At 44.0% G+C, this 11975-nt stretch overlaps 2 protein-coding genes across 2 annotated transcripts; one reads left to right on the top strand and one right to left on the bottom strand.

Annotated features, from left to right (window-relative positions):
• Positions 1-3652: 3652 nt before the first annotated feature.
• Positions 3653-5631, bottom strand: LOC100502334 (Cyclase family protein). The gene is made up of 6 exons (NM_001196812.1): positions 5114-5631; positions 4986-5030; positions 4814-4886; positions 4614-4711; positions 4290-4360; positions 3653-4079 (listed from the first exon to the last, which is right to left on the bottom strand). The coding sequence occupies exons 1-6, from the start codon at positions 5526-5528 to the stop codon at positions 3954-3956; spliced, it is 828 nt and encodes a 275-aa protein (NP_001183741.1). The 5' UTR covers positions 5529-5631; the 3' UTR covers positions 3653-3953.
• Positions 5632-8665: 3034 nt separating this feature from the next.
• Positions 8666-11428, top strand: LOC103626740 (protein ESMERALDA 1). The gene is made up of 6 exons (XM_008647120.2): positions 8666-8767; positions 8916-9085; positions 10318-10482; positions 10663-10830; positions 10903-11093; positions 11176-11428. The coding sequence occupies exons 2-6, from the start codon at positions 8960-8962 to the stop codon at positions 11336-11338; spliced, it is 813 nt and encodes a 270-aa protein (XP_008645342.1). The 5' UTR covers positions 8666-8767; positions 8916-8959; the 3' UTR covers positions 11339-11428.
• Positions 11429-11975: the final 547 nt, after the last annotated feature.

The following is an 11975-nucleotide window of genomic DNA, read 5'->3' as shown; positions in this document are numbered from 1 at the left end:
CTTCCATTTGCTTGATTACAACATGTGCTCATGCTCATAACAAGATGGTTAGTTCATAGTGGTATGTTGAGCGGGTAGTCACCAAAACACTTAGAAATGGACCAAGGGCACATTTCCCTTTTAAGGGTGACAAGTTGCCTAAGGCATTGAATGGTCGTTTCCTGAATCAATGTCATCCGAGTGTATAGCAAGATGCTTAGAAAACCGGTGTTTGCACATCAGGTTGCTAATGTCTTTACTAGGTGCTTTTGGTTCGCTCAGCTTTCCCAAAAGGCAGAGGGCATGTGTTGAGAACCATCTGTGGCACTTGGCAAGGGCGGACGGTCTGCCTCTATGTCCGGACAGTCCGGGCCACGGACGGTCCACAATTAAATGAGATTAGGCGGTTTAATCCCTCTTTCCGGCCGTGTTTATCCATCTAAACTCGCGGATTCTGTTGGAGAACGCATAGAAACGGGTCTAGACCTCCCAAGGGATACGACCGATTGAGCGCACCAACAATTGAAACAATCAACCAGTTTATCAAGTTCTTTACTTTCTTGCCCTACTAGTAGCAGTAACGTAGACTTCCAATCCTATCTTCACATCTTTTCGACTCTACATCGTCTGAAGATGTCTTGAGTGGTCTGACAACTTCAAGACAAACCATAGGATCTCACCTTTTTTATGGCGTCCCCAACGCCTTTCTAGCATCGACATATAGAGCAGAATTTTTAGCCTTCTGCATGGCTGTTTCTAAGACTGATTAGAAGATGGCCTGGCATGAACAGGCTAACTGTAGGTACTTCAAGCGAATTTGGCCGGCTATTGCTGACTGGGCTACTCTAGAGCCTATTCATCACATCAACTCGGGAGCTACTGAATTAGTTGTTGCATGATGGCAATCCCTCACATTGAAACCGGACCCCAGCCGCGAAAAGCTATCAAAACCTTGGTAATCCATGCCACTTGGAAAATCTGAAAAGGGAGAAATGCGAGAGTTTTCAACCTTAAGGAACTACTGCATCAGAGAGAAACAGGGGGCAATGTCCCCCTAATTCTATAAGAGATGTTAGTTTTTTAAGCTAATTCTCATATAAATAGTGTAAAAAATGCTTCTAACAGCCCCTTCTAATCTAATTTGGCCTCCCTAATTTTGGATCCTAGCTTCGCCCGTGAACTTGGGTGCTAGACTAGAGGGTACTAAGCATTTGTCAAACTTTGGCACCTCTAAATTCTTTTAAAACAATGGAATACCTTCCCGTCGCTGTGGTTTCGCACACAACGTTCATTATTACAGATTAAAACCGGCTGTTTCTGGAGAAAGCTTAAAGAACAGGACAAGGGCACCTGTAGTATATGATTTTTTGCTTTGAATGATGGATCCAACAGGTAGCTTCTTTGTCACCTTGTTTCTTCTTTTTTAATGAGATAGACTTCGTCTAAGTGTTGTTTGGTTAAAAGAAAAGGTTAGAACGAAACAGTAAGCCGTGAACGGGAACCCCATGGATTAGAATTAGTTCTTACACTACCGGAATTTGGCTCTTTGCCGAGTGTCATATTCTTTGCCGAGTGTTTTATTTCGGGCACTCGGCAAAGAGCTCTTTGCCGAGTGCCACGTAAAAAACCCTCGGTAAAAGAAAACACTCGGCGAAGAAGCTCTTTGCCGAGTGTTTTATTTTTGACACTCGGCAAAAAGTTTCTTTGCCGAGTGTCTTTTTTTGACACTCGGCAAAGGGCTCTTTGCCGAGTGTCACAAATACAACGCTCGGCAAAGAGCTCTTTGCCGAGTGTTTTTTCTCCAACACTAGGCAAAGACAATTTTAAAATCACATTTTAAAGTAGTAAATTAATTCAAATGAAAAAATTTTCAACTACAAATTTGTATAACTCATCATGATGTACAATTTATATATTGAACATTTCTTCATATGACAAAATAAAAATAAATTTGTTCATAAAACCTATATCTCTCTCGTAGTTTATGAAACTACGAGAGAGACGTATAGAATTTGTGTATATTGTTAGACCATCATCTGAGATAAATAAATTACCAAACAACCAAAATAAACTTTGTAGATCTTGAGAAGTTATAGAAGTTTATAGTTGACAACTTTTTCATTTGAAGTCATATTGTCAACGAAAACTACGTCTAAATTTAAAAAATTTAAAATTTGAATTTTGAAAACGTCTTCGAAAGGAAAAACCACCAACATGAAAGTTGTAGGTATTGAAGAGTTATGAAACTTTGTAGTTGACAATGTTTTAGTTTGAAATCATCTTGTTATGCAAAACTATGTTTGAATTTTGAAATTTGAATTTTTCAAACTGTCTCGGATGGAAAAACCACCAAAATAAAAGTTGTAGGTCTTGAAATATAATGAAACTTTGTAGTTGACAATTTTTTGATTTGAAATCATCTTATCATTGAAAATTTCGTGTGAAGTTTTTAAATTTAAAATTCAAATTTTATAAACGGTCTCGGATGTAGAAACTATGAAAATAAAACTTTTAGATCTCAAAAAGTTATGCAACTTTATAGTTGGTCACATTTTCAAATGAACTCATTTAGTGACTTAAATAATCAAATTACTCTCAATTTGTTGTAGTATATGGGAATGGAAACGTAATATAAACATAATTGGTGTAGTAGTGTAGTGGTATAGGAGGGTATGCGCGAGAGAGAGGTTGCGAGTTCGAATCTCACCATTTACAAAACATATAAGTTTGATTCAAAATAATAGTGAAAAATGATAGGGCAACAGGTAAGGTAATAGGGTAGGGTTGGAGAGTTGTTTCTAGAATTTAAAAAATGTTTTGCTGTTTTTTTTAAATTTTTTCGATTCTTAATTTGCCGAGTGTTTTTCTTTGTCGAGTGTCCGAAAAAAAGCACTCAGCAAAGAACCCTTTCCGATGAAATCTTTGCCGAGTGTTCTTTGCCGAGTGTTACACTCGGCAAAGCCTTTGCCGAGTGTAAAATAGCCTTTGCCGAGTGTCTTAGACACTCGGCAAAGAACGCGATTCCGGTAGTGTTACACAGCAAATGCATGATGAGCGTAGGAGTCTGTATGTTTGGAATACAATTGGTACGGGTTACATTGGATTAATACTGGTCCAAATAGAATTCCCACACGAGTTATATAAATCCATGCATTCCAAACATGTTGTGAACAAAGTAGTACATGTTGTGATCGACCCAATAGGAGTAATAATCAATTTTCCATACATTATTATGTACCTAACAATGTGCCCTACGCCCGTACGTGAGCCTTTATTGTAGCATCTAGTTTGATCCAAATCCTCAATTTATTTGATTTAAATAATTATGCATGACCCAAGCCCAATTAAATCCAACACATGGCAGATGTGAGGCGAGAAGTAACAACCAATTGCCAAAACAAAGGCATGATACTGATTCAAGAAGCTTAGAGTGTGTTTGGTTTGAGAGATGAAGTGATCTATCTTCTTCTCACTCCTCACTTTTTTATTTGGTTTGTGTAATAGAATGGGTTGATTTATCACCACCTCATTCCTCATAAGCTAATAATTAATATATACATGAGGAGTGAGTTGATTCCACCAAAATTGATGGAATAAACTTATGATGCATCACCTCATGAAGCATAAAGTGGCTCCACAAACCAAATACACCGTTAATGTTTCTTCTTCTTTTCAGAACTTACACTGATTTCTGCATTTGTCATTTGTGAAGCACGAGGCCTCAGCCTCTCAGGCCTCTAGTTTATTCAGTCAACTGTATGTCTGTCTTTTACATTACCGGCTTACCCAAAAGTATTTCCTTGATGGAAGTATTGCTGTGTCTCTATTGTCCGTACAAGCATATCTACATGGGCATACAACACTATGTTTCATATAGACGAAGACGAAGACTGCGAATCAATGCGTTGGCCACGATGAAGCATCAGCTCAGCTGGCATGATACAATGTCACCTCCAGCAAGAGCAGGGGGGTGATCACTTGATGAGGATGCATCTGGTCGGTGCACCCTCGGCTCCAACCAGTCTGAGAGGTAAACAATGCAGCATGTATATTCCCGTCTCAATGTTGTCTAGCTTCAGGCCTTCGACAGGGATTATATCCTGGTACAATAAAGGGGAAAATTAATCGATGATTTAGAAGCAAACATGTTTTCTTTTTCTTGAGTTATGTAGCCAGTAGCAACTGGCATCGGAATCTTCTGCGGTAGAACAAGAGAATAACAGAATGAGATTACAGGTGTGCTAAATGCAGCCGAATTTATCTGGGTTATGCCTGAAATGTTCTGGCCAGCAAAACTATATGGATCTTACCGGGGTCTTGAAGAAGACCACATGGGCAGAGATCAAGTGCTCAAATGCTGCAACCGATAGACTGTCGATTCCTGCATAATTCGCAGTACGAGTACATTATAAGTTCCAACTGACCCACCAACAAATATGACAGAAGAAATTCAAAGGGAGTTTGTTTTATGGATTCTTGGCAAGTGCGTGTCAGGTTCATGAAGACGAAATGTGATGGATAGATGGCGACCAGCATTGTAAGGAAAACAAAGCTTTGTCAGGGATAAAAAAGAAAGGAAGAAGAAAAACCAGGTTTGTCTCGATCTGTATGCAGTCAGGGACATAGTTTCTTACCGACTAGCTTTATGTCAGTGTTGTCAACTAGCCACTGTGCGCCATCCTCTGTAAACCCAACATAGCTCATGTCACCTCCCTTCCTCCACATCAACTTCCTAAAAGACATTTGTTTTGCTTAACACGTCCAGTGCAGTCCGTAAAATGGTTGTCTAGTGCTATTTGAATGGTGTGTATACTCATAAAGCCGTAAGCCACACCTGTCAGTGTTCAGCGTCCTGAATAGAACTCGGCGAACTCCTCTAGGGATATTCAGGAATTCCATCGCTTCAGCTGCATAGAGTTATTTGGGAATGAGGCCGTTCAACAGATAATTTGGTTTAAGTATCTAGTTTTCACTAAATGAAAAAAATTTGAAGTGTTGTATTCTACCTGTTATATTTGTGTCCCTCGGAACATCAACCAGCAACGCAGGTCCTGTGCCGTGAAGACGAAGTCAATCATCGTCAGTCAAAGCATTGACGCCAAAGAGCGGGGATTATTGAGATGATGTAGTTCACCGTTGAGGACGTCGAGGTCGAGCGTGTCCACGTCGAGGCCGGCGGCGAAGTGGCCTTGGTTCATGTGGCCTGGCGCGTCGACGTGGGTGCCCATGTGGCACTCCAACCGCAGCTCCGACAGGTTGTACTCGGACCCGTTCGCCATGGACTCCTTGAGGTGGACCAAGGGCCCCGTGACAGCCCCCGGCGCGAACGCCAGAAGGTCCGGCACGTACGCGTGCGTGATGTCGATGATGCGCCCGGGCCGGCGCTCCTCCAGGCGCCGCAGCTCCGGGCCCGAGCCCACGCCCGCTCCGGCGGCGTCCACCGTGCAGGTGCCCTCGTCGGAGTAGCCCGGGTGCGCGCCGTCGCCCGCCGCCGCCGCGGAGAGGGACACGGCCGCGAGGAGGAGAGCGAGGAGCGGGGCGGCGTCCATGATGATGTCGTGTAGGGAGCCGAGCTCTCGGTCTGGACCGCTGGAAATCTGGACTAGAGAGAGGGCGGCGGTAGTTGACTCTCGCTTCGCTTCAACCGCTCCGGACCGGACCGGAGAGAGATGGTTGGCATATTATTCCACCGCGAGTTTTGAAGCGATCAGACAGGAATCTATACTACCTACTCTAAGGGATAGGCGGGATAGGCGGCCCCATTCCTTGTTCTGTCATTCTCATTCCATCTTGGTTTTCTGCTATTCACGTTCTCACCCTAGCCGTACAACGTCTGACATGTGGGGTCCCCACACCACTGGCCTGTTCTCCATTCCCATTCCCATTCTCATCTCCGTTCTGCCCACAACTCTGTCGTTTGTCTTCGTGCACCGCGCATTTGACCAAAAAAGCCTGCTATTTGGGGTGACAGCAATGGTCAGGCTCGAAAACTTATAATCATGTGTCTGCACAATTCAGTGGTCGATGTGGTACTAAGTTTAGCTTGCAAATACAAAGTGTATGCGTCCTCGAAGGCCCATCTGCTTGTTGCGGCCCATACCAAATCCTCTTGTACCACCTCCTTCCTAGCCCAGCGGTCCTGCTCTCCTGGTCTCACCCCGTGCTCTCCTGTTCCTCGTCAAGCTCGGGCATCTCGGCGCAACCGCGGACCGCCTTGCTCTCCCTTCGGCGTGCAGCACGATCCCAGTCCACGACCTCCACCTCTACCGCTTGAGGGCGCAACAATGAAGATAAATAGTGACCAGACTGACTCGAAGGCGCTCCCATGGGTGACATGGCGGTTCCCTCTCGACGACACCTCCAGGTTCTGGTCCACGGCGGCGGCGTCTGCGCGGGACGGGGCGAACGACAACAAGCGTCTCCTGACGATGCCTCCACCTCTCTAGGTTCCCCTCTGCTCCTCGTGCCCCGCTGTAGATCTGGTCGGCACTCTCCCTCCACCGCCACCACACCTCGCGTGGCATCCTCCGCGGGCGAGGCACAGTCGGGCCCTCGCCGCTCGCCCGCTCCCCCACGGGGCGTCAAATCCGAATTGGCTGCATCTAACTACCGGCGGGGCCAACGATCTTAGCTTCTCCTTCCCGCATGTTCCCCTTCCCTCCTTCCCTTTCCTCTCCTCTCCTCTCCACTCGTCGTCCACCCCTCGTGCTCGTCTCACTCTTCACCTCCAGCTCCGGATCTGAAACGCCGAGCAGTCTTTCGTCGTTTCGAGTCTTCAGCCAGAGCTTCTCGGTGAGTGCGAGACTTCGGGCCGGAGAACTGGGAAAGCCTCGAGGAGACATGGATGGGTTGCCCAGAGAGTTGTGCCTCAAGATCTTCCACCTCCTGGATCACCAGTCCCTCGCCTCTTCTCCCCAAGGTCTGACGCGCTCCCTAAAATTGTGGCATCCCAATACGGAATTGGAAGCGCCGGTGATTGCAATTGCAATCGCTCTGCCTCTTTTTTCCTTTTTCAAGAACGGAATTTCAGTTTCTCTGTAGTAATTACTATGAACTTCCTGTGGTCCGAATTCTTACTGTCCATTTTGATCCGGCCCCCAAAAGAGATCCTAGGGTTTGGTTTCCGTTGGCAGTTCAGATTTTGGTTGTGTATCTCTGTAGACTTCTTCCAAGTCTTAGATTGCCAAATCGGATTGGTCGTATACCCTGTGTTTCTGTAGTCTGTACATGCTGGAGCATGAAAACGTTCCAGGCCAGAGAGCTTGATACAGAGGAGTAGTTGGTACGACATGCAGATAGCGTGCGTAGCGATCTCTTGTTTTGGGCAGTTACGCATACCAATTAACTGCGACGGTGCTGTTCCTGGCTCATCAGTTTGCAGGAAATGGAGGGTGTTGACCTCGGATGATGAACTGTGGCGCAAGCTGTTCAACGACAGGTGGGGAGCGGACGCCGCAGCGTTCTACACGCCGGAGGGATCCAAGTCTTGGAAGGACGTCTTCGCCATGCAGGACCGGTGCGACCGATACGGACTGTAAGCCGCCACTCGCCCATCTGCTCCAGCTCCACTGCTTCCGATTGCCATCAGCAGCTGGTGTTACTGCTAGCCGCCTCCTTTGTTTTTGTTTGGCCTGTGAGTGTGTGTGTGTGACCGCGCCGCGTCCTTCCCAAGGGTGTCAGGATCATTAGGGAAGGGAAGGACTACTACCTGATCTACCAGGGCGAGATCCAGAGGTACTTGGGTAAGGAATCCCCTTCTGAGGGTTGTTCATGTTTCTCTTCCTGTTGTGATTCATCCGTTCTTCCTATTTTACTCATATTATCATCTTTGATATTTCAGCAGTTAATACAATTATATTACAAAATGCTGCAGACAAAGAACTGAAGAATTTGTTGTTAGAGCATATAAAGGCGGCAAAAAGAAGGCTGCTCACAAATCAACTTCCCCCATCTTCCAGCGTTATCTTTATGTGAAAGAGAACTTGTTGTCTATAAGGTTTCTTTCTTAATATTTTATTTTATATCACGTATCTAACTTTCTTGCAGTTTTCAGTAATGTTCCTTAACTAATTTTATTTCTCTTAGCACTTGTGGCATATAGGATACCTGTTTTACCGTGCTTGATTTATTACGAGATTAGTAAACTTAAGTTAGGAGAAGATCCCTCGATCATTTAACATAGTCGGGTGCCTGGGACCTAAGCCAAACCTGACATGGCTGAAAGGGTTTAAGAATTAAGAGTTTAGTTGGATTCGTCCAAGTTCAAATTACTATAATATTTGAGTTCATTAAAAACAATTGCACTTAAGCCTTAATGCTGCTAAATAACTATATGTCAAGATCGTTTCTGTTCATCTGACATGCTAAAGTATTAATGTAATGAACTAAGCAGTTTTGTAAGAAGCAACATCTACTTTTGCTGTTTTGCAATGACTGTATCGTGACTACTAACATATTCAGAACTTGAGCTCCATTCTGCTGGACTTTATATCATCTGAAATCTTCCTTTATGGCCATAAAGCTCCCTACATCTCATTACATATAACATATTTCTTAAGGTCAACACAATAGAAACTACACAGCAAATTAAAGTCCAGATGCCTCTTTTGCAGATAAAGCTATGTAGTTGTTTCAAGTTTGAATTTAAACCACATCTTCATCTGCGCACATTCATCTTCTGCCTTTGGAAGTTTGCCCCAGTTGACATACTATTGCTCACTGTTTTTTTGCAGACAACCAGAAATTTGCCATGACCTCGTTCCTGACCAAGAAAAACTGTCAAGCACAGGTTAGATTTTGCTTTGTTGCTATTTATGTTTCTATATTTTCTTGTCTGAGATGCACGTGGTATTTATAGTTATGTGCAAAACATAAGGACATAGACCTTCTCCCCACTTAAAAAAACAGCTTATAACGTGACATGATTTTTGACTCAGAATCACAGTTGATATATTGGGATTCCAAGGTATCAGAGGCTGATATGGATGCAATGTGGAAACATCCTGATGTGTATAAGGAGTGGATAAAATCTGGTGAGAGACGTGGAAATGTACGATTCTCCCATGATGCAAAGAACAGGCCTTACCTTTCTCGCGTCGAGGTGAAGGTAAATAGGATTATAAATATTTGCAATAACTTATCTGCTTATGTCTAAAATCTTGAGTAATATATGTTCTTGTATAAATAGCATATGTTTTTGCATAGAGTTACAGCCTTGTGCTTGTACATACATTCCCCCCAATTTCTTTTGATTACACTGTTAACTAGGCAGTCAGTCAGATACTCAGATTCCACCTAGCACCAGCACATCCTTTTGAAATAAAGGTAACCTGGATAGTTGGGATATCACGAGAGCCGTAGTCAACTACAAAATGTTGTTGCTTCACTTATGAGTTATTTATGCTACCATATTGCTAAGCTGAGTTTCTTCTTTTCATCATAATATAGTTCTCCCATTAAGGGGCATATTAGTTTTCTTCTAAGTTCTGTAGAATTGGTCGTAAAGATTAGCATATTTCCCATTATTATGCTGGCTGAAGACAATTTTTAATTTTAGTTGTGACTGTTTGGGCCCCAGAACCGATTAAGTTGTTGATGAACATTTCAATACTGTACTCCTGAACTGTTATGATGCAATTGGCATAATGCTTATGATCAGAATAATTCATCAGCACCAGGTGAACTTTGATTTACCTTATAATATGATGGAGCACCTTGTGATTTCGACATTTATCTCTACTACTACTTAAGAAGTTATTGTAGGCGTCCACAAAAGGTTTTGGTGCACGGTTCTGCTCACGATCCCCGTACGCGATACAATGCAAGTTTGCCGAGGCCGCCATCAACGCCATCCTCCCGCAATCCCCGCCGACTGCCTTGCCTGCCCCTTCCATCCTCCTCCCCACCCATCCGCCGACTGCCTTGCCTGCCCCTTCCATCCTCCTCCCCACCCCTCCTTCCATCCTCGCCCGCGCGCTCCGCACGCGTTCCATCCATGCTAGCCTACAACAACAGATGAAATTAAAAGACTTTCATGATTGGTAACATCATCAGCTAAGTAAATCTTCAAAATTTTACATATTTTCCACTGAATAATATTACTGCTACATCTTTTGGAGGTGGTTCTGACAACCCTCACTTGCCACACAACCATGAAACGGATCAAGTTGTGTACACTGGAACATTTGATAATGATACAGTTAGTTTCAAAGTTTTTGGTCAACTCAATGCTTATAACATTTGGGAACCAGGGATCCACCATTATGTATTTGACTCTTGTGGTGTAATATGCTGTTAGTGTGCTGAAGCAAGTGTGCATCTGTTATTATTATCTTACAGGATATGATTGCCTTCTCATGTTGTGTATATGATGGTGGTGATGAGGAGAAGGAAATGGATGCAGCCAGAGAAATAGGTTGGAGAAGGAAATTTACTAAGAGAGGACGTGTAATAAGACCAGGAATTATTAGAATGAATGGAAAATGTCCTCTTACACCTTTGGAGGTATGTCAGGATCTAAAAGCAGAAGGTAGAACAACTGCTGTTATTACCATTTCAGAAATTTGCACTCAAGCACATTTTGAGGGTTCATGATGTACTCATTTTTATTTTTATTCAGTATAAAACAAATGATTTAGGATCATGGCATAATTTGTCTTGAGATGCTTATCTCGTGATCTTTAGGTTGGGTTAATGCTTCGTGGAATGGGTTTCAGCAATAAGACTGCAATCTTTTTGGCATCTGGAAAGATTTACAAAGCAGAGAAGAACATGGCTTCTCTTCTTGAAATGTTTCCTCTCCTACAGACAAAAGAGACACTGGCATCAGAAGAGGAACTTGCTCCATTCAAGGTAGGAACTGCATGAATTTTTTGTTCTGTACTTCCATATGTTGATTGTTCTGAAATGACTCAGTATTGCCAGAATTTCTCCTCAAGGATGGCTGTTGTTGACTATAGTATTTGTGCCCAAAGTGAAGTTTTTGTGACCACACAAGGTGGAAATTTCCCGCATTTTCTTATGGGTCACAGGAGATACTTGTATGGTGGGCATTCAAAAACAATTAAACCAGACAAAAGAAGGCTTGCTGTACTCTTCAATAATCCACGTATAGGGTATGATAACACTACTTGTCCATCGAGTTTTAAGCACTTGACCATCTTATTTGTTAAAATAACAATTTTTATTCATCCGCAGGTGGACGGCATTGAAGCAGCACTTGCTTAATATGAGAGCACACAGTGATGTCAAGGGGATCGAAATGAAAAGACCAAACGAATCTATATATACCTTCCCGTGTCCTGACTGCATGTGCCACTTGAACAGAACAGAACACTCGAAATCCAAACAGAGTAGATAGTATATTTCGTATGTAGACCAAATGGCTAAAACCATCCAATATTTTCATAGACTGAAAATGCAGAGAAAGCAACAAAGGTGTATCAATACAGCCGTACAAGCTTAGTATCGGATGGTTTTTAATTTGTATAGCAAAGCACGGGCACATACCTATATCTATACTACCTATTAAGGTTGTAAGGGGTAGGCTGCCTCCCCTGGTTCTGCCTTCAGCCAATCTGCACCATCCATCTATATGCGTCAAATCATCACCATCCGTCTCGTCGCCTCCGCTTCAAGCCTCCTCCACCCCTCGATCGCAACTGCTCCTCTCTCCGCTCCCCTCTTCGTCCCCTCTTCGTCGACAACAGGCTTCATTCGCGCCGTCATCGGCAACGGCTCTGGCCTTCCCACACCACCGTCCACCTCCCCCACACCGCCGCCGCTCGCATTGTGGCGGTTTGGTTGGCCGCAGAGCCCCCGCTCTAGGTGCCTCTAGCTCCTCCTCGGTTTCGTTCTCGCCCCCGTCTCCTTCCTTTTCTTCTTCCCCAAGTTCTTCACCCCCATCTCGTCGCTTCCATGGCCAGACCTCAACGCCTGGCGCCTCCCAGCGACCTCCGCACGTGGGGCCCAAACAGTCCTTGCGCCTCTGATGTTGA

The sequence above is a fragment of the Zea mays genome, chromosome 5 (assembly GCF_902167145.1).
Source record: "Zea mays cultivar B73 chromosome 5, Zm-B73-REFERENCE-NAM-5.0, whole genome shotgun sequence".
NCBI lineage: Eukaryota > Viridiplantae > Streptophyta > Magnoliopsida > Poales > Poaceae > Zea > Zea mays.
This window is presented reverse-complemented; position numbering and strand designations above follow the sequence as displayed.

Excerpts from the sequence above, each read along its gene's own strand:
- LOC100502334 (NM_001196812.1), bottom strand. The coding sequence starts at position 5,528 with ATGGACGCCGCCCCGCTCCTCGCTCTCCTCCTCGCGGCCGTGTCCCTC. Across the intron at positions 4,887-4,985 it reads GAGGGACACAAATATAACAG|CTGAAGCGATGGAATTCCTG; the intron begins GTAGAATACAAC and ends AACTCTATGCAG. Across the intron at positions 4,361-4,613 it reads CACTGACATAAAGCTAGTCG|GAATCGACAGTCTATCGGTT; the intron begins GTAAGAAACTAT and ends CGAATTATGCAG.
- LOC103626740 (XM_008647120.2), top strand. The coding sequence starts at position 8,960 with ATGGATGCAATGTGGAAACATCCTGATGTGTATAAGGAGTGGATAAAA. Across the intron at positions 9,086-10,317 it reads TTTCTCGCGTCGAGGTGAAG|GATATGATTGCCTTCTCATG; the intron begins GTAAATAGGATT and ends ATTATCTTACAG. Across the intron at positions 10,831-10,902 it reads AGGAACTTGCTCCATTCAAG|AATTTCTCCTCAAGGATGGC; the intron begins GTAGGAACTGCA and ends CAGTATTGCCAG.